This window comes from Psittacula echo (genome assembly GCF_963264785.1).
Source record: "Psittacula echo genome assembly, chromosome: 6".
In the NCBI taxonomy this organism is placed as follows: Eukaryota; Metazoa; Chordata; class Aves; order Psittaciformes; family Psittacidae; genus Psittacula; species Psittacula echo.
Genome location: NC_137743.1, coordinates 52,957,778 through 52,978,886, shown reverse-complemented (window position 1 = coordinate 52,978,886; position 21,109 = coordinate 52,957,778). Strand labels below are relative to the sequence as shown.

Here is a 21,109-nt window from a genome sequence, read left to right as displayed (position 1 = left end):
CCTACTTTGTTTTAAATGTTTAAGATTTTCATTTAATAGTCATTTAGACAGCAGTAGTATCAGCTTTTCATTTTGGCTAGCTAGCTTCATTTTGCTTCCCTAAAAACAAAACAAAGCAAACACTTAATTCACAAATTGAATGAAATAAATGTAGGTAATAAAATATTATTCAGTAAGAGTTGCTAGATACTATGATAATTTTCAGAAACATCCTAATCATTCTAATGAACAGAAGGGACAATGCACCCAGCTAATGAAAACAAGAATAAAACCGAATACACTAGCAACTATTCAGAAAACATATTGACTGGAAAACGCTCTACTTGTTACCTGGTTGTTGACCACAACATGAATAGTGCCATTCGTGGTATAAGATGGCAGGTCACTAAGATGAAACGTCTCATAAACCACTCCTTGTCCTGCAAAGGCAGCATCCCCATGCAATAATATGGACATAACCTAAAGGGAGAATTACACACACATATCCACACACATATATTAGAAAGCAAAACTGCAATTTAATCCTCTCAGCATGATTTTTTTGCTCCATATTTCTGTAATGCTTACAAAATAGAACTGTCTTTTTATAATAAACCAGAGTCTTCTCAGCATTCTGCTGTCTTTGCTTAGTTCACAAATGAAAGAAAGTTTAAGCCTACTTCCTGAAGTTACCCTTAAGGTAGCATGTCAAAAACCTTATCTAGTACAACAGGTGATATATGCCTTTTGTGTAAGAGGTAAAGAGAAAGACTCTGTAATACAAAACTACCGGTTAACTATTTTTATTAAAAATATGAAAAGGTACCAGTAAGTGTTACTACATTAAACAATATTTACCTTCTTCCCTGCTGTATCCCCCCGATAAAACTGTTCTGCTTTTGTTTTCCCTTGCACAACGGGATCAACTGCTTCCAAGTGAGAAGGGTTAGCCATCAGGGACAGAGTGATTTTCTTGTTTGTTGCTCGGTTGATCCTCTCATGGTACATTCCCAGATGATATTTTACATCCCCAGATCCCTAACATGCAAGATGTAGTCACAATTCAGGAATGTCATTTATATCAGCTACATCCTATTGACTATGCCAAAAACTTGTGCTTTCAGTCTGAAAAATGCATCTAGCTAACTGTACATCAATATGCATTACGGGCATGACACCATAATTTCAAACTGGAGCATTGTTCCTATTTTATTTTCGGATAAATATTTACAAAATATTGACACTCCTTTAATTTATATGAAACAAAGAAATATGCTTAGGGATTACAAACTCAGTCAAATGACCTGGAACTTAACTATCTATAATCATTCCTGAGATACCTTCTGCATATTAGAGGTACAGTATAATCTTCAAATTTGTTAAAAAATTTCACCAAATCATATTGCTCAAACTACAAAAGAAGACACACATCTCAGCAACTGACAATGCTCTTTTCATAATAAACATGAGCAAAATGACTAAAACACTACCTTGAATGTTGACCTGTCTACATAGATCTATTGAAGCATCATCTTACCTCATCAGCTGCTTCAAGTTTAGGATCAAACTGACAGAAGATCTGCTCCAGCTCTTTTCGGATTACGTTAGCCAACACATTCAGCCTACCTCTAAAAAAAATTCCAAACACAGTTATGTCTCAAAAATGGTAATAACAGAGTTAACAGCATGAAGCTTATAAAATCAGCAAGCCATTCTGTCAGCAATTCACAAGAAGCTCACTTGAAACTTTTGAACCTGAAACCCTTCATTCTACCCTTCTTCCCACTGCAAAGCTCCTCCAATGCGTTCCCGCAGATGTTTTATAACACCCTGTTACCCAAGTAGGAGCGATGAATTTTGTAGCTAACAGTCTTAATATAAAGACATTAATAATTAATTAAAGGCAGACTGCAAAAGTAAGTTTGATACCATCTTGCCAAGCCATCCCAGCTCTAGACTCTATGCAATGGGATAGATACCATTGCTGCTGGCCCATTTGCTTGCAGCTTCAAAGTACACTGAGGAGAGTTTTGCTAGCATTTACCTGTGAAGCCTGTAGCCTCTCACTGACAGGTATTTGTTACAGTTCTGTGTTTCCATTACTTGCTATGTCCAACTCTTGCTACTCTAGACGCTCTTAATATCAACTTCCTTAATAAACTTCTAGAACCCAAAACTTGTTTTAAGACAATAAACTCATTTGCTGGGAGGTTTCCATCAACATTACCTATGAGGCATCCCCATTATAACATATTCAATTCCCATTTCACTGGATTTATCAATGATGGTCTTAAGCGCAGGAATCATTACTTCACATCCTTCCAAACCAAATCTCTTTTCAGAAGACCACTTGCGAGCAAGGAAGTCTTCAAATCTTTGCCAAAAAGAAAACAAAACAAAGCATAACCAAAACAAGGAACAGTGTTTATATTAAGATGATGTAACGAAGTCTTATTTGTTGTCAAACATCTTTTAGCAAATAAAATTACATTACACTGTTTTAAAACATGTGAACACATGCTTTTAGTCCTTTGGAAGTAAACCACATGTAGAGAGGAGACATAGGACAGAATTAAGCAATCTTTCTCCTCTGAGAAGTATTTGCTGGGACTTTGAAACAATTCAGACAGGAAGATGAGTCTCCACCTCAGACAAAATTCACTTCCCAAGTTAAACTCTGCTCCTTCCCATGCACACAAAACGTATACTGCCCACTGGGAAGGCAGAGTGACAGCAAAGAAGTCTCTTCTAGGGACTGAAGAAAACAGAACAGAACCTGCATTTTCTGGAAGTAATAATTAAATGCTTGTAGAAAACCACAGTAGAAAACACGCCTACTTCACAGGTCCTATCCAACAGCAGGACTCCTCTCAGACTGTGTGATGTAACAGATGGTAACGTGACAGAAAGAGCTAGGACACTGGTATCTCTGCCTCAGCTTCAGCTATAGAAAGAAGTCAATCCCAGACAGCTCTATGTTCTTTCATTCTTTAATGCGTTTGGGCCAGAGGCAATGTAAGTGTTTAAAAAGTACCTTTTAACAGACATTGAAAGGATTCTATGTTGTAAAGCTTGGGGATACAAAAGGCAAAGAAAATACATCTTCATGAAAATAACTGTATTGGTTAAGTCATCTGTGCAATGCCTCAACTCATAACACTGCCATAATCCATTAATACTTGCCCTATTCCTCACTTAGAATGCTGACATTTATATCTTTAGATTGAGGTCCTAAAAGCAGTGAAGTGAAGAGTTGCTGAAAGACTGCTTAGCTCATCCATCAATACCCTTACAATTCAACCATCCAAGCAACAAGCCAGACCCTCAGCTGAGCTATGCTATCAGAATTCCTCAGGGAAGTCTGATGGGCTGTGCCAGTTTATATAAACTGCAAGTGAGGTCCCATGTGAACAGCAAGTCCTACATGACAAATCAAAGTGGTGTACACACTGTTTTCCTCCTTATTGCTGCGGCAAGCCAGTAGTGGACAAGTAGAAAGTTCATTATTTGAGGCAAACTGCCACTACTACAGAACTACATCGTTTCACAGTCGTATCTGCGGGGTTTACATTCTTTCTATTCTCCTCCTTATCCCACCTGTGGAGGGGAAAAGGGACAGGGGTGAGCAGGCGGCTGAGCGCGATTGAGCTAAGTGGCTGGGCTTAAACCACAACACATTGTTTACTAATGCATACACACAGTAGCTAAAAGATACACAGAGAGTACTTTTACAGGAAGAATAGTTAAAAATGACCCTTTGTTCAATAACATACCATGAACAGCACAAAGGATGAGAAATCCTACTTTAAAATTCAGTTTTGAGTACTGAACTACGTAGTACTTGGAATGAACATTTTTGAAAATGGTATTCTTGGGCAAAATTATTACTATCCGCTTTACAAAGCCACAAATCTCAAGAGCACAACCAGAAATTTGGCAGAAGATGAACGTTTGGTTCCTTCATGCTTCTAGAAACCCCAGATCTTTCCACAGCTTACACAGGAACAAAAGCAAAATTCCTGCCTCAAGACAAATGGAGATGCTGAGGGTTTGTTAAACAAACTTACTCAAGTGCAATATTCACCTGACCACTAAGTGACTTTTTTCATTTCTGTTTAAACTTTTAATGAGACAATCTTGCTATAATATTAGCAAACAAAATACCTGGCAAAAATATCTTCCAACACCTTCAATGAGTGTTTCATTTTTAAATCTTTTAAAACAGAAGCTTAGTGAAAAAATGTATTTTTATGAATTTCTAACTCTTGTGTTTATCAAAGGATATACAAACTGTTTCAAATTGTAAGAACTGGAATAAATCATGTGCCTGAGAATACATTCTTGTTCTAGGGACAAGACGGAAATTCAGTCTCTGGGATCATAGTATTTTCATACAGATTGCCACAATGGGAGCAATCAATAAGCTGTTTCCAATTGTTTCAGCTGTTTCCATTCATATATTGCAGAGACCAAAACTTCTGCTGCCAGGTCATGCAACCATACAGCACATCTTGGCATAACTCAAAAGGAAAATGGAAAAAACAGGACTTGAAATCACATTATGCCTTTCAAACCCAGTCCCATCCTGGCACAGCTTTCCAAAGAGACTGTTACCATCCCAGCAAGTCAAACAATGCTCATGTCAACACTTCACCCATAGAATCATAGAATGGTTGGGGTTGGAAGTGACCTTAAGATCATCCAGTTCCAATCCCCCTGCCATGGGCAGGGACACCTCACCCATCTAAAAATTCTTCCTGCGCTGACCATTGGGATGGCTTCCTTTGATCATGGTGCTACAAAGATGCACTGTAGATAGAATACAGCAGAAGATCAGTATCCAGTGTTGTTTTGACACCTATTTTCTGAAATTCTGAATCTCTAACACAGATGCATACTACTAGTCTGTTGAAACATTTTTTTCCCCAGTTTATCTCTGCAAGCCAATGAAAACATTGCCAGATATGCCACTAAAGGCTGCACAAGTGTTACAGAACAACCTGCCTTTTAAGGAAATGGAATACTAACATTCACTACACAGATCATGACCCCACCTCACAGCACACACTTCCCTTTGATATCACAGCCAGATTAAGTACACCCACTTGTACTTGATTTCACTTAGACTCTTCACCTCCACCTCAGCAATTTACAGACCACACTAGCTTCCCACACCAGCTTACACCCAGCAGTCATAGAGCAGTCCCAAGTGCCACCCCAGCATACCTCATTGAGCGCACCAGCCTTGCTAACAAAGTCCTTTTTTCCTCATTAGTAAACTTCATAACTCCCGGGGTCTCAAACTTCTGCCGGATCCATTGGCACTGCTCCACATCATTGATGAACATAAACTCCAAGCCAATGTGTTGGCAGTAGGTATTCTAGGATGTGAAAACACCAACACATAGGCTTTGGAAGTTAATGAGCCATGAGGAAACAAATATATTTTTCAAATTACATTTTCTGCATATATTATTTCTCTGAAAGTATCTTGTCTTCTTCTTCTTCTACTGTATCTTCCCCACAGTAATCCTATAAGCAAACATATTATTTTACTGAATCTAGTTTTGTGCCAGAAAACTTTCTCTACAAGGTAACATTTCAAAATTCGGAATCTGGAAGATTCTCATTTGGTTTTAGGCCAATAAACCTGCCTTAAACTGACTGGCATATTTCACCTAACTCACTACTGTTCTTGCAGGCGTAATAGTCTTTTCTTTAGATGCACCAGCAAGGATTTCATGACATTCATCAAAATTTACCCTGTCTTTTTCAAATGTCACCTGAAATCAAGCCATAAAGACAATGAGAGGACAGCTATGAAGCCTCATGCAAATTATCTGGTAACTGTCAAGTCTAAGAAGACTGAAAATCTCAAAAAAGAAGCCAAGCAGCTAAGAGCAGAGAAAGGGTAGGGAAAAAATTCAAAGACATTTCAGAAGTTTTATCCGCCTGCTGCATTTTTTCATTTTCTTTTTCTTACCTTAGAATATTTCTCCAGAAAAAATGTGTTCAAAATCCAGGTCAACAGAACTAAGACCCCATTTGAGTTTGATTTGAGATAAACTCACACTGAACACGTAGTGTGCCTCTAAAAAGGAATTTAATGTTAACTTTAATTAAAAAAAAAATCCAAAGCTCTGAAGAGGAAAACCAGAGTGTCGCTTCTCTTTGTTCAGTTCCTTGAGGTTTTTAGATTTTGCTATTCATTTTGCCTATTTATTTTCACATGACAATTTTCAGGGTTATCTTCTGAAAACTGCTGCACAGGCATGCAGTGCAAAAACCAGAAAGCAAATATAGAGTTCAATTGTGTAACAGAAACGTGACTTAACAAGCTACCATGCATCAGCTAAGCTGATATAATAGTCTGATGTGCAAGTCAATACATTCTCTCACACTTGCAACAGGTCAAAGCCATGAACTCTTACATGCTTTTATTTTTACATTTTTGTAACTCAGCTCTGTATTTCATCCTTTAAATTATTTCCTCACTCCTAGTCCTTTTTACTCCTATGGATTTCATTACTGTGCAACAGAAATATCTACAACTTCAGTACTCCAACATCCTGTTAAAAGGACAATCGGAAATATCCAATACTTACTAGCTCAGTAGTTAAAAAATTCATTATCATTCCTACTCACTGTTTTGCTATTCGGAGTTCCCTTCTAATTATATTTATTCCTTCTAATTATTTTTGCTTTCAATTATTTTAGCTTTGATAACTTTACATAGCATAACCATATCCCCTGTCAGATAATGAAACTCTAGAAAAAGGATTGGGGATGGAAAACAAGGACCATCACTATCTACAAGCTACCGCTGGGGTTTCATGAATTTAGTACCCATACCTCGTATTTTCACTTAGGTAGAAGTCTCATTAAAGCAAGGGGTCTGAGAGTAACCCCTGCGCATCCTGAGTACTAAGGTGCAAAGGTGTTTTATCTGTCATAGAACATTAAAAAGACAAGTTTTAAAGGCTCTGTTCCTTTGAAACAATGTCAGCTCTTCACAGAACTAGGGCCCAGATTAGTATTCTACCATATTCACCTCTTTTCTACTCAATCTATGGATTTCAGATATGCAGGCAACGAAACCGATGGTGCTGCCATCTCTAGAAACAGTGCAAGGGTTGTTTTTAACATCATTTGGATTCTTTACATGCTCTGTTAATAACTGACAAATGGTAAGTTTATGACTGACAACTGGAAAATGTTCACTTCTGTTTGGATGAAAAACAATCACAAATCACAAAATGTCCTACTGACCTCCAGTCGTTTGATGATCTCTCGCAAAGAAAGACTGTTCTCATTTCCTCCTATGAAGGTGGTTGTGGGCAGCTGAAAGACTTTGTCCAAATCTGATTCATGCAAACCATAAAACCCTACAACAGGTACATTACCAATTTGTGAAGCAGAGCAGGAGATAAAAAGGAAACCAGCATTGTTTTTCAAGCCACCACAAATTAAGTTTAATAAAGCAACATCAAGAAAGAAGGTACCAGATTAAAAACTTAAAATGTGAATATTTTGGAGACATCCACTAGTCTGGAATGTTTTAATTAAATAGTTATTATTTGATTAGAAGTACAAAACCATTCTTTCTTAAATGCTCAGATAGAACAACTGAAATTAAAATCACCCAAACCTTTTCACATTTTCACATAAATGCCAGCAACTCCCCGTATGATATCTTGCACTTCACTGTTTAGTAAAATAACTAACTGCAATGACTGGAATTTCTTCCTTGCTCTATCATGAGCAGCAAACACAAAGAACCACTTTTCACAGACAACCAGTTAGCAGGAAGCGTACTAGACTAACTTCTACAACATTAATGGATAGACTAAAAGAAAACACAGAACTTGTTCAATGTTACACTGTGCAAACACTCTGGTGTATCTTCCAAGGTGTCTCTGTTCACCTTCTTTCTCTTTATAGGAAGTTTGAAATAGCCATGTAATGACCTGTACAGCTCTATTTCCCAATCAGCAACCCCTTATAAAGCAGACACATTTTCACACATGCACCCCCAACTACTAAAAGAAGGGGTTGTTTAAGCATATTGTCCCATCTTGATTTCAACATATCTGAACAACTTCTGAATGAGAATATGGTTTAAGAAAATATTTAACTTAACTATTATGCATTTTCAAAAGCCAAAATATACAACAGATAAAACTGAAAGACTGGTATCAATGCAAGTTAAAGACTTTGCATGGTAAAGTTTAATCTAAACCTGTTAAACAAAGAAAGGAAAAATAGCTTTTTACAATTGTAAGAAGCAAATCTCTAAAATTTACAATAGCATTACATACAGCTATAGAAACTTACATATACATAAAAACTATGTATGTGTGTGTGTACATCTAAAAATATTTTAAAAACTAAAAATAGCTTTTTTACTTTTAGTTTTGAACTCTTTATCTTGGTTCCAGACAAGCTGTAGGCATCCACTTGAACACTGTATGACAGTGATAAGACTGCATGTAATGCTTAAATCAATATAGAATAGTGATCCTTATTTCCTGTTAAATGAATTTTCTGATGATGAAAGCAAGGAAGCAATTAAAAGATGCAATAATAATGGAACTTAGCATTTAGAGTTGAAGTCAGGCCCTAGACCTGTGTTACCATCACTTTTACTTTTAGTGCTGTCAGTAACAACACATCCGTTATAAAAATAATATATTTTAAAATAGTGCATTTGAGGTTTAATAATACTTTAATAATATATTAAAATATCAAATCTGGAGTAACCAAAACAAGTGTTTGTGTACCACCATTTCTACTTTTTTGTACCATAGTAGATTTTTCCAGCACAAAATTAATGTAATTTTTAGAGAGAGAAGAAAAGGATGAACTGGGAGGGACACAGGGGATGACAGGGGCTTTAGTATCTTTTGAAACCAAGCAGTGTTAGCATTCTTTTTTTTTTTATTTTCTTTTGCTGACTTTCTCTGACTTCATAGGCTTTTCATGTTCTCCCATGCATAAACCAGAACACGTACAGGAGTGATCTGGGCACACACAGAACATCTGTGCTTTGTACGACAGCACTGCATACTTACTGAAGCATCACCTCATGTTTAAAGAGATATACCCTCGTCAAAATCCAGGAGTTCCTGAAAACAATTCTGTAACTTGAATCATGCAGTAGGTACATCTGCAACTAGCTGCATTCTTAGAAGCAACTCCCAGAAGAAAGCTCCTCCCAGAAAGTTTCTCAAAAAAGAAACCAGATGACATGACAAAGAAAATGCACAGAAAAAAATCAAACACTAAAATACTTTCTGTACCACCACAGACCTTTCATAAGTTTTCTGCCTGGAACAGTCAAGGATAAACAATGTTTAAGATCCTTCCTTTTTTTTTGTGGTGCCTAGACTATGTTAGAAATGTTTTCCCTCACAAACTGAACTAGCACCTCAGCTACACTCTCAGACACATCCCCCCTTCTCATTCAGAGTCTAGGACCTTTTTCCTATGCTCATGAGAGCTTCAGTATGATGCCTTCTGGTGAGTCACAATGCTTTGTACTAAACTATCTGCACAGTTTAAAGAAATTTGCACTGACGTGCTAGCAATCACCCATGCTCCAAACAAATTATACTTGCTCAATAAATGTCTAACGTATTTTCTAGTAGGTATTTTCCTTTAATCAAAGCTGACAAACTTCAAAAAGAACCCCCGCTTTGTGTAAGCACCTCTCTATTTAGTCTTAAGCACTCCACTGCCTTGATGTGATAAAGGGTCAGAACTGCTTGTTTTCCTACCACCAGAAATAAAAAATAAAGCAGCAAAGAGGCGGTAGAGGTACTTAAAGTAAAATTAAGCAGAATGTGTTTTCTCTAGTACTTGCACTATGTTTTATGCCCTGTCCAAAAAGCTTCTCTACATATCAAAATAAAATTGACTCAGGGTCTCTACCTAGTATAAAGCCATCTTTTTAACAAATCAGGTAGATTGAAGAGTAGAGAAAAATCAATCAGATGGGTTTTTATTCAAGCAGAGAGAGCAAAGAAATTGATCAGTGCAATCTGTCAAAGTCATGCCCTGTTAGCAACCCGAACAACCTTTGCGAAAGCAGACCCCAGTGTATTACACTCTTCCAGTTGTAAACTAAAATGATCACCACTGAATTACATACACAAGTCAAGAATTCTACACTTTAGATGTTTTCTTCTGATAACTTCAGACTTCTTCAACTTATACAGAGGGAATAAGTATCAGAAGCTAGAATCCAAATTTGGTATGAAATGTAGTTTCTCTATCCAGCAAGTTGGTTTTATTTGGTTTTCCTATTGACTAGCCTTCAGATGTCTCCAATCAAAACAAGTATCAAGCATAATGGTATAAAAGTAAATTAGATTACCAGAATCTTGGCCGAATGTATTGATTAGCATTAATTTCTGGTGTGGCTCAAAACCATAAGATTTGGAGTTTATAAAGTGTTTATAATCATCATTCATCAGAAGGTGAATTCACAGGAACCTCACCTCTGATCTGAGTAGAAATTCCATCATCCTGAAATCTGAGCCTCTTTACAGATGCCAAAGAAAACTATTTCATGATACAAGCAAGCAGAAAAGGTAGAAGCTTCCCTGAAACGTCTTATTACATCACCTCAGCCCAATGAAACAAAAGAGACAAACAACCATTGCAAATAACAAAGCATACAGTGGACGCACCAAGTTTATCGATTGTAGTGATTAAGTCGGATGGAACAAATGAATCCAAGTCTGCATCCAGAATTCCAAGGGGATCCAGCTGAGCCACATGATGGCCACGGATCTGAAATAGAAGGAAAGTGAAGAAAAGTAAAATCACACTAACAAAAGTGAGACAAAACGAAAAAACCACTGTATATCTCTCCATAGTATGTATATCAGTCATGAATTCAAATAAACAAACACCACTAATGTCATGAGAGGCTCAAATTTCCCAAGTTTTTCCATAAGAACATAAGCATATATGTATACTATATCTCTGGATATGTATATATGTAATACCTCTATTAAAAATTGCTGAATACACATTAGAACATTAACTTCATTTTGTCTCACATACAATTTAAAATTACACTGAAGTTTAAGTAAAAAAAAACCCTACTTTACGATCGTACTCTAAATCTTCGGGCAAAATTAAGAAACTATGACTTCTCTATATCCCATCACTTACTAATTCATTCATTTTGTATTTTTGCCTTCCCACACCTGCATAACATGAAAATAGAGCACTGCTGAGCTGGAAACATAGATTGGTGCTGAAGAAGTCTATAATGGAAGTGAAAGGATTGTTCTTCATGAGCTCTGCTCCACATCAGATAGTATCAGATAGCATTTTTTTTTCATGCAAATTTGGGAATTTCATCTATGATAAAATTGACATTCAAGACACCAAAGAACTCAAATTTAGCGGGGAATTTAGCCATCTTTCATATTACTGGTGTTGATCCACACCACAAGCTGCTATAAACTATTATCTTACATTAACATATACCATTGGTACAGAAGAAATAACTAATTGATTCAATAGAGCCACAAATGAAACACTTTTTTTAATCTCTCTTGTGCGTGACTCTCATATACCAAATTTAAAGCTTTTTGTAAATGAATATATTAATATTTTCTCCTTAATGTTTTTCTTTTTAAGGAAAAATTCAGATCACCTTGGTAGAATTTCATTTACACTACTAGTATTCTAATTGTTTCTGAAGAAACATATCCATAAACTGCAACATGAATAATGAATTGCACCACACAGTAACAGAGTGTGGTTAAAGAGTGGTTCATCAAACAGTGGCTTGTAAAAACATTATTCAAATGTTCTGTATTTGTAGGAGAATTCACAACAAAATGCTTTCCACTCATAACCAAACAGAAATACGGCATCTTTTTTAGAACCACCAGCCCTATAAATTCAGCCTGGCCTGTGAGATTCTTTGCATCTCATGAATCACCAGTAATAAAACTCTGACAGGCCAAATAATGCCCATGGCAACATCTGTGCCACCTTATTGTTTACCACACACAAAGTCTATCTGCCTGGAACTAAGCAAACAATTCTGTCTCAAGCATCATCAACAGAAAAAGAATTCACCTCCCCAAGCTACATCTGTTCTGCAGTATTAGTAGGAAGAGGAAGAAGATTAGCAAGAACACTAAAACCCAGAGAAGCAAATCGATGTGCCACATTACACTCCAGAAGCAGTTTGGTCTTTAACCAGAAAACAATATTTTCCTCAATATCAAGTAATTTTTTAATAACTTCCACTTAGTTCACTGCATACAAAAAACAGTAGCAACTGCAAAACTCTACCTTTTGAAAACACATGCGTGGAAAATTTTCAACAATTGCCATAAATTTGACAAAGTGCAAATACAGACTACCCGAAACTTGACTTTAAAATCATATTTTCTAGACACAAAGGCAAAAAAACCCTAACAACTACATTATAAAAGAAGACTCAAGACTAATTACATAAACTCATTTTTGTTAAGCACACACATTTCACTGGAAATCCTTTCAGCACAAGCAGTGTTCTGCATTAAAAAAGCAAGAGATTAACTGCCTTTTCAGAAGACCAGCTCAACAGACCACAAAGCAGTTTACCACAAAACCCCATAAAATACTGACAGGTTTGAAAAATGAAAATTCCGTATCCTTCTCCACTTCATTTCATTATCAGGTGAAGGAAGGTCACAAATTAATCATATCCCTTCAACACTGAATTTAGAGGGTATTAAATACCTTTTAAAAACAGAGAGTTGCCTTAGGTAAACCTTTTTCATTGTTGCAAAACACAGGGGTTCCTGCCATTTATACAGACATTTCTGTTCCATCACTTGAATTGCATGGCAGAGTCTTTCAAATAAAGGAAACAAAATGGCAACCCCTGAACTATTTTCAAGTAAATGGTGTCAAAGCAGCCTAATGTTCTCCAATTTTCTCTAATTCTTCAACCATTTTTTACTGCAAGGAAAAGTGAACTGGCTGAAGTAGTTGTTTTCTACATAGCTATTTCTAAGCAAATTTCATATATTCTTTATACTCACAAACCTTTCTACTCTTTTACAACACCTCTCCAACAGCTAGAATAACATCGTTCGTAACTGAATCAATGGTGACAATGTGATGTGTAGAGAAATAAGAGTTGTTCTTCTATTCCTCTGATCCCAGCAAACAGGAGTTAAAAGTCTTAGGATATTAGGCTTAATTTCTTAATTTAATAAAAGAGTTAAAAAAAAAATCTGAATGTGAAACAAAGTCAACTTCCATGAACAGCTCTCTAAAAGAAATTCATCAACAGCTAGAATCAAACTCAGTACTATCAGCCTCCCAAAATTCAATTTCTGGTTAATTCATTATTTCTCCTCTCTCTTTCTACCTATAATCCTCCTCAAATCAGGAATCTAAAAATTCACACTAGATGTATGAATTGGGAAACACATTTCCTCTTTTCTCAAAGAAAGGTAGTAACACTCAGAACTGTAACACAAACTTTCCCAGAGCTGAAGACAGACTTGGATGATGGAAAAGTTTCCTCTTTAAGAAAGGGAAAAGTTCTGATTTTGCTGCACACATCAGGAGATTCATTAGTACCAGTATATCCAGGACAACTGCCTTCATATCAAACAAAGCTATTTCAGATAACTTAGTTTTCCAATTTGGTCAATTACCTTACTGAATCAGACACACACACAACCTGAATATAGTCAAGTGAGTCAAAATAATAGTACAGGCTAAGTGTCGACATGTTTGGCTTCTGCTCCTGGTAAACAGGCAAAATCCAACAGATTTGTTATTTCCTTCCACAAATTACTATCTCCATAAAGTGCCTCCAGGTTAAATCAGATAAAAAGCATCAGGGATGTGGGTAATCTGAATCTGGAATTTGCTAAGACAGAGGAGCATCCCAGTCTGAATCCAGGACCTCAGTGTTCAGACACTGTGCAGGGAAGATAAAACTGTCAGGTTCGAGACATTATGGATCAGAAGTCAGACAACAGGCAAGCGTTAAGATCAGAAGACAAAAATGTAAGAAGAGGCCCTTCCACACCTCCCCCAAAGTACACTTACTTGGTATGCTCTTATCAAAGACTGCACAGCAAGGTGATCTTCAACAAGCTTTTCAGCTTTACCCGGTGTCTGGGCCAGGCCATGGCTTTGAAGAAATGATGCCTTTCTTTCCAACTGATCTGGTAGATGGGGATCATATGCTTGGCCAGCATTAGCATTTCGGAAAAACAAATCCCAGGACTGGACATGAGTATAGAGAAGGAAAGAAGAAGGAAAATTTATTACCTCAAACAAAAGTCTCAACCAAAATCAGCTCCTTCAAGCTGCAAATGGCACCTCACTACATTACAGAATTAAGTACCACTAATAGCCAGCAAAAAGACAGCACTAATAGGTCTACATCAGGGTAGCAACTACGTGTTTCATTTACACAAAGACACTTTCATATAATTTCTTATACTGAGCTTGATCAGTGGAAAACTCTCTAGCACATATGAGTGAAAAGCATCTTCATACATTATTCATTCACACAGTTCTTTTTAACTGTGCTATTTACTCAGGCAACCAGTAATGGGTATGATATTATGCTGCTGGTAAAGAGGTATCAAGCCTATAAAACTGAAAACTATAATAAATTAAATTAATCTATTCCTTTAATGATACTTAAAGAATTTATGATACTCTAAGATGCTCGCTGAATATGTTAAATCAGAATCAGTCCTTAAGGGCCTTTCTTGAAGAAATTGTTTAAAAGTAATTACAGCTTTTCCAAGTGAGGCTTTTGGTCTAAGATTCTTTACTCACTACCTTAGGTTACCTTACTATGAAAGAAATTATGGACCTGGTTTCAGGTACAAGTCATAATTTTAGAAGAGTACACATTTCAGAAACTGAATCACAACAAATGAAAGATCCTTTTATTTCCATCTGTGCTTTTACACAAGCCACTCTCTCCACATATGCCCAAATCTTGTTTTCCTGGACTGTTTCCATTCTGATGAGGTGGTCACTGTCCCAGGTTAGAATGGTATTAGATATATTACCAACAGAATGGGATAAAACATCCAAGATGTTTATACCCAACAAGAAAGAAAGTCTGCTATAGTGGGGGACTAAGCAATACTTGTGCTTAGCTTATAGTTCCCACAAAAGGTAATGAAAGGTCATAGAACACTTTCCTCAATTCAGCTAACTTAGACAAGGAAACTGTGAAACTATTTCAAAACTTTAAAATGTTTGTGACTGGAATAGAAGAACTGTAAAAGCCAGATTTCATTCTGTACAGTGCATGTCATTTAGCCTGGCTGTGAGCTTGGAACTAACACATTCTACATTTTAAGAAACCATTGCCAGAAAAGACAAAAAGTAGCCCAAAGATTTGATTTTAAAAAGAACATTACTTAATATAGTCATTACAGAATACACAGGAGAATCAAAACAATGTAATACCAACACTGCATGACAGAAGTATATTTTTTAAATTCTTATTTCATTAACAAAAAATCTTTATATTAAAATTTCTACAAGCTTTAAGGTATTCAGAAACCCTATGAGAGGGGCAGTACACAAACACTAAAAATCACTCAAACTTCCAAGTTCAAGTTACAGAAGTGGGAGGACTCACTGAACCTGTGGGCAGGAATCTCATCATTAGCATGAAGCCACTGCCCAAAAAACACTGCTTTAATGCACTTCTCTTATTTCTCCATTGATACAAAGCTGCAGTGATACAAAATACAATAACCTTACCTTAATTTACCACCCTAGTCTTACATGGACTTTAGCTAAATACAGTCTAACTTCCATATGCCATGACAAATAAGGGTGGACAGATCATGCTTGGAGGTCAGTTCCAGACACACTGATGAAGAACTCATTCCTTCTACCTTCTCTCATTTATGCCAGTTTTCTATATTCTTCTTACCTTGACACCTTGATAGCTGCACTGAGATTAGAAGTATGAATTTACACAACATCCTATAAATAATCTACAAGAGTCTATCGGTGTAACTGTATTTTTTCTGGCATTCTCCCTATACACCTTCCTACTCTGTATTAAGCACAGTAGTGTTGTTCCATGCCTATGCAGCACTTCATCTGAGAACCTGCATATCACAGACAGCGAAAAATAGATACAACCCCTTCATTTCACAACTAAGGCTACTTAGATTGGTGGAATTATTTTGACAATAAACAGTTATTAACTTTCATTAAATTAGGAAATCCCAAACACATACTTGGATCCATGACAAAACTGACATTTGGTATTAATTCAAAGTTTTAATAAAGAACATGCTTTGCTTATGTTAAGAATCCTTCCTCACCTCTTCCAACACCATGATACACATACAAAGTCAACAGTAATATAACTATTCTTTTATTGGGTCAAAACCTTTTCATTTAGATGTAAAAGTTACCGCAGCACAGTCCCACAAAAAAAGAATATGTTTTTAAATGAGTGCTCTGTAAGACAGTTGCTAACAAAATCCAAGCAGACTTGCTCACCAAGCTACCTGTGTAAGGAGAACAAGCATACGGCCCTTTCTCCATGCGAACTCACAGACATAAAGAAAAAGTTTACATCTGAAGATGCAGCCAGCTAGGACAGAAGGAACCCACACTATCTTCTGCTATGGCATCTTTTAACTTATTGATTTGTTGGGCAAGATAGACATTTAATCAGAAGGGAGGGAAAATACATCATTCAGCTACAGAAAATTAGTTTTTTCTAGATACACATCCATCAAAGCCTTTACAAATTTCTATAGTGTCTTTCAAGATTGATACCAGATTATAGTCTTCAAGTCATGTGTATCAATGTCAGTCTTTGGCACTAGCATTTGCCATGCGACTGAACAGACAGAAGACCAGCTTGGTCTCACAGCAACCCTACAGGTTCTAAACTAAATTGGTAAAGTTCTTTAAGAAAATAGTAGAGGAGACCTATAATAGAAAAATATATCTGTAAAAAAAAAAAATTACTATAGTGATATGTGATACATTCTTTTTTTTCCTGTCAGCAAATCTATACTGTAGTTAACCATTATTTTCTCAAGTAATATAAGAAAACTCAAGTGATTTAGTGTCACTATTTTGTTCTCATATAATAAACAGTGTTGCATTTAGAATAACAAGTAACATATTAGTTATCTTGATGATTTGGGTTTTTTTCTAGTGACATCACAATATTTATCAACTGCAGTGAGGACAGTAAAGCCTTAGAAGACACACACTGAGCATCATTATACCATTTAAAAAAAAATAGATTACATCAAAACAAAACCTCCATGCTTTTTCCAAGTACATAAAATGAGGGAGTGATTACACACTCATGGTAAAGTGACTGTATACAAGATTACATGGCAGGCATTATGTACTCAATACCCAACCATTCAGTATTGTAATTAATCTTGTGATAGTAATAACTGAGCCTTGTCAAGCTTCTCCCTTATGATCTATGACCCTGACACCATGCTTCAAGGAGAAATAATGATGCCTTTTTCAGAGCCCACGTCATTTTATTCTGATTGTTGTTTTGGCTACTCTAAGGATAGTAGATTCAAAAGACAAGCTAAAACAGAGAATCAAGAATGGATTTGCACAAAAAATGAAAGCTGCTATGCATATAAATTCCTTAATATACAACCATGGTATACATAGAAAGGAGAAATTCTAATGAAAAAATGCTAGTAACACTGAATATGCTCATTGGAACATGACAGCCATATTTCAAACAGTTTTAAATAAGCATCCATGGTACAACATGTATAGTCAGATCTTCTGAGAGAGAAATAATTTAAGGAGCCTTGATTAATTGTAGTTTCTAAGTAAAAGTGAATAGAGCATGATTTTTAAAGCCCAGGAAAAATAAAGCATTTTTATCTCCTCAACTAGAAGGCGGCACATCCCCTCTGATAAGAAGATATCCAAGAAGAAACATGAGGAAAAATAGGAAATAGAGGAAAAAGACAAAAGAGAATGTAATGTCTAAATACCTAGCCCAAACTGCCTCTTTAAACCATACTGGACATATCGGATAAAACAATGAAATATGAGTGGCCTGCAGAGAGAGTTAATTACTAACAATAGCAAAACAAACATAACATAAGTTATGGATATTGTTTTCCAAGACTTACACCACTTGCCATAGCAGAATGACAAGTTCACAACAGTCATTAAACTACAGTATGAACTCTTATGTATTTTTAAGAAAACAGTGTGAGTTCAAGTCTTCACATTTTTAATGTGTTATATTAAAGCCCAAATTGAACAACCTCTGTCCACAAAAATCTTGGGTAGGTATTTACAGCTTTCAGCTGACAAAATAAGATAGTTTTCAAGAAACCAAAAATAGATTTTGTTGAGGAAACAAAATTCATAGGCATCATTTTCCTCCCTCCTTCTTTTCTAGGCTGTGAAAAACGTGGTTATTTAGACAAGAATAGCTGTAAATTCACCCAGGATGCCCATCAATCATATTCTTTTAAGGCTCATAAACCAGGCACACAGTGAATTTACTTCAGTTCATTACTATTGTGAGTATATTGCATACAGTTAACCTGCAACAGACTTCACATGCTTTTAAAATGCATCCTGAATTACCTGGGCTCCACTCCCTAGGCCACACCCTACTCCGCCAATACATTTACATTCCACTGTCAATTCACTTCTGTTAATTTATCGGTTGCTGTTCAACCTACAAACGGCAATGCCTCATCAGGATCCACTGCCACACTGTGCCTGAACTGTCAGATGAACTGGATAGCCTTTCAGCAGGATTTTTAGCATTTCCACCTACCCCCAAGTACCAGCAAAATAACAAGCAGAGCTAAATTTAGCAGAACTCTTTGCTAGAGCGGTGGCCCCGGGAGTTTCCCGGCCCCGCAGAAGATACAGCTGGCCTTTACGCAGGGCCCAACTGCGCGCTGGGCCCGACGGTTCAGCACCCCGGCCAGCTCCCGCGGGGCTCCAGCTGACGGCCAATTTAACCGCGTATCGCTCCTGTGCGCATTCACTGAGGTTTGTGTCCGATCATAAGTTTGCAAGACTTTCCAGCAGCAAAATTCACTCCACTGTAAAGGGTCTGAGCAAGAAATTGCAGTCTTCTTAAAGGGAAGAAGTTTGCCACAAGTTGATGTAACTTGAATAAAACAAGTAAAAACAACATGTCACCACACACACACTCCCTCTGCAGGAGTTCATCCCTCCAGTGTCCTCAAAATAAAAAGTTAATATTGATCTATAGCACCAATGCATCACAAGTGCTTCTCAGAAATTAATTAAATGCATCAATACAATGTACTACCCTGCACTACACTGGCTGGAACTTCAGCTGGCAGTTGCACGTTGAGGAATCAAAGACAGATGGGATGAGAGAGGGAGCCACCCTGGAAAAGGTCTATTCATTTCCAACTTAAGGTGTAACACAAAAAACCCAGGATCTATCTGCCACGTGAATAGCATTCAGTCTTCAGAACTGTCACAGCAGATGTCACCTTCCAACACAACTAAATTCACAAGCAGCATCCAAAAAAAAAAACAAAAACACAAACCAGCTACAAAACTGCTTTTTTTTGTTTCTTTCCCCAACTTAACATGCGCCATTTCCTCACCCTCTAGACAGATTATCAGACTTAGAGCAACAACTTCTAAGTGACATTTTGATACATGTGGCTTGAGAATAAGGGAACACACAACCAATTTGGTAGACATTTTGCACGCAACTCACATTACTTCTCCAGAAAATGACTTGTCTGTCTTAGAATTTGTCAGACTTCTCATCAGCTTCTTAAGTTACTATACATGTATCACCATAAAAGAACCCTCCTTGTCAGCAGAAAGCTTGTTAAAAAATAAGTCTATATATTTTGCCCACAAGAAAGGATTTCAGCAATAGATTTAAAGTTTCTCAAAAAGCAAACAAATGTACGTCACCTAGAGAGGGAGACACAACAAAATAATTTTCAAAACACTTAAGAAGGCTTTTTTGACAATTTCAGATTTAGTTTTAAGGTTATAACTTCCACCGCTACCTAAAGGGACCTGAACATTCATTTTTCCTATGCAGTTTAGAAGCATCAACATCAACAGGTGCATCAATATAACGTATCCTCCGATATCACCTTATCTTGGGTCTTCTTCCAGATGTAACTAATTACTTAACAGATGGCTTGAACAGCATTTCCATGGAGGAATGCTGAAAGTTTCTGAGCAGCTTACGTTAAGCTCACCATGCCTGTGGCTTCTCTACTTTTTTAGCTGCAATATCACATCTTACAACAATCAATATGTAGGAAATTAGTTTCACATTTTTCATTTCACACAAGACCTTTTTTGGACTTTTTATAAAAGAAGTTAAAAAAGAAAAAATAATCGATTCCACTCTTAACCTAGTATTATCACTTACAGTCACGTTTTCAACTTACCTTATGTACACTTCCAGGGTTTTCAAGCCATGCATAATACATTTCCTCCACATAATTTGAATTACTCCCACTCAGGAATGGTTCTGAGATTCCTGATGAAACATACCGTTGGCCATGTAAAAATACCCTTCTAGCTATATCTTGCTTTTCCAGAAATTTAATACCATGACACTTCAGAGTAGCAGCAAACAACTTCAGATGACTCATGTTTGTTCATTAGACTGAAGATTTAAGTCTGTTAATAAAACAAAAACAAACCCAATCAGGAAAAGTCAATGAATTGCAGACACATTTCAGCCTCACAGTGAAAACTGAGGTTTATAGCTACAGTGCCTCATCAACAAAGCTTAGGCATAGCATGAAGTTCTTTTCAGGAGAGAGGCTACTCCATGACTGATTGCAGAGCTATACTCACAGCAGCAGAAGTGTTGCTCATGGGCATCCCCACATCAATCAGCTCACCTTACAGCTTCTGTAACTGGTAATGTCTTCCTGGTTCCTGAAGCAATCATGACACCATTTGTACGACACACTCCCTGAGCCCTAGTTCCCTGGGAACAAATGAATCTGCTAATCACTGACTTCTCTGGAGCTCTTGGCAACCATAACTGCTGTCTCTTGGCTGCAGAAAGTTGAGGCCTTTTACAAAGCCAAACAGGTAGATTTACTGAACAGCATCAACC

At 36.8% G+C, this 21,109-nt stretch overlaps 1 protein-coding gene across 3 annotated transcripts in view; it reads right to left on the bottom strand.

The window, feature by feature from the left end:
* OGDHL (oxoglutarate dehydrogenase L) overlaps positions 1 to 20,633 on the bottom strand; it is a gene marked incomplete at its 5' end in the record, with an annotated part of 44,970 nt that extends 24,337 nt beyond the window's left edge. Inside the window, 9 exons of one of the 3 annotated variants that reach the window (XM_080621677.1) lie at positions 331 to 459; positions 838 to 1,017; positions 1,517 to 1,607; positions 2,207 to 2,353; positions 5,206 to 5,360; positions 7,249 to 7,364; positions 10,671 to 10,810; positions 14,042 to 14,241; positions 20,427 to 20,633. In XM_080621677.1, the coding sequence (XP_080477803.1) occupies positions 331 to 459; positions 838 to 1,017; positions 1,517 to 1,607; positions 2,207 to 2,353; positions 5,206 to 5,360; positions 7,249 to 7,364; positions 10,671 to 10,810; positions 14,042 to 14,241; positions 20,427 to 20,633 (1,365 nt within the window). Of the gene's footprint in view, positions 1 to 330; positions 460 to 837; positions 1,018 to 1,516; positions 1,608 to 2,206; positions 2,354 to 5,205; positions 5,361 to 7,248; positions 7,365 to 10,670; positions 10,811 to 14,041; positions 14,242 to 20,426 lie in introns of those variants that run through there. The other 2 variants (XM_080621678.1, XM_080621679.1) reach the window with 2 other exon arrangements.
* Positions 20,634 to 21,109: the final 476 nt, after the last annotated feature.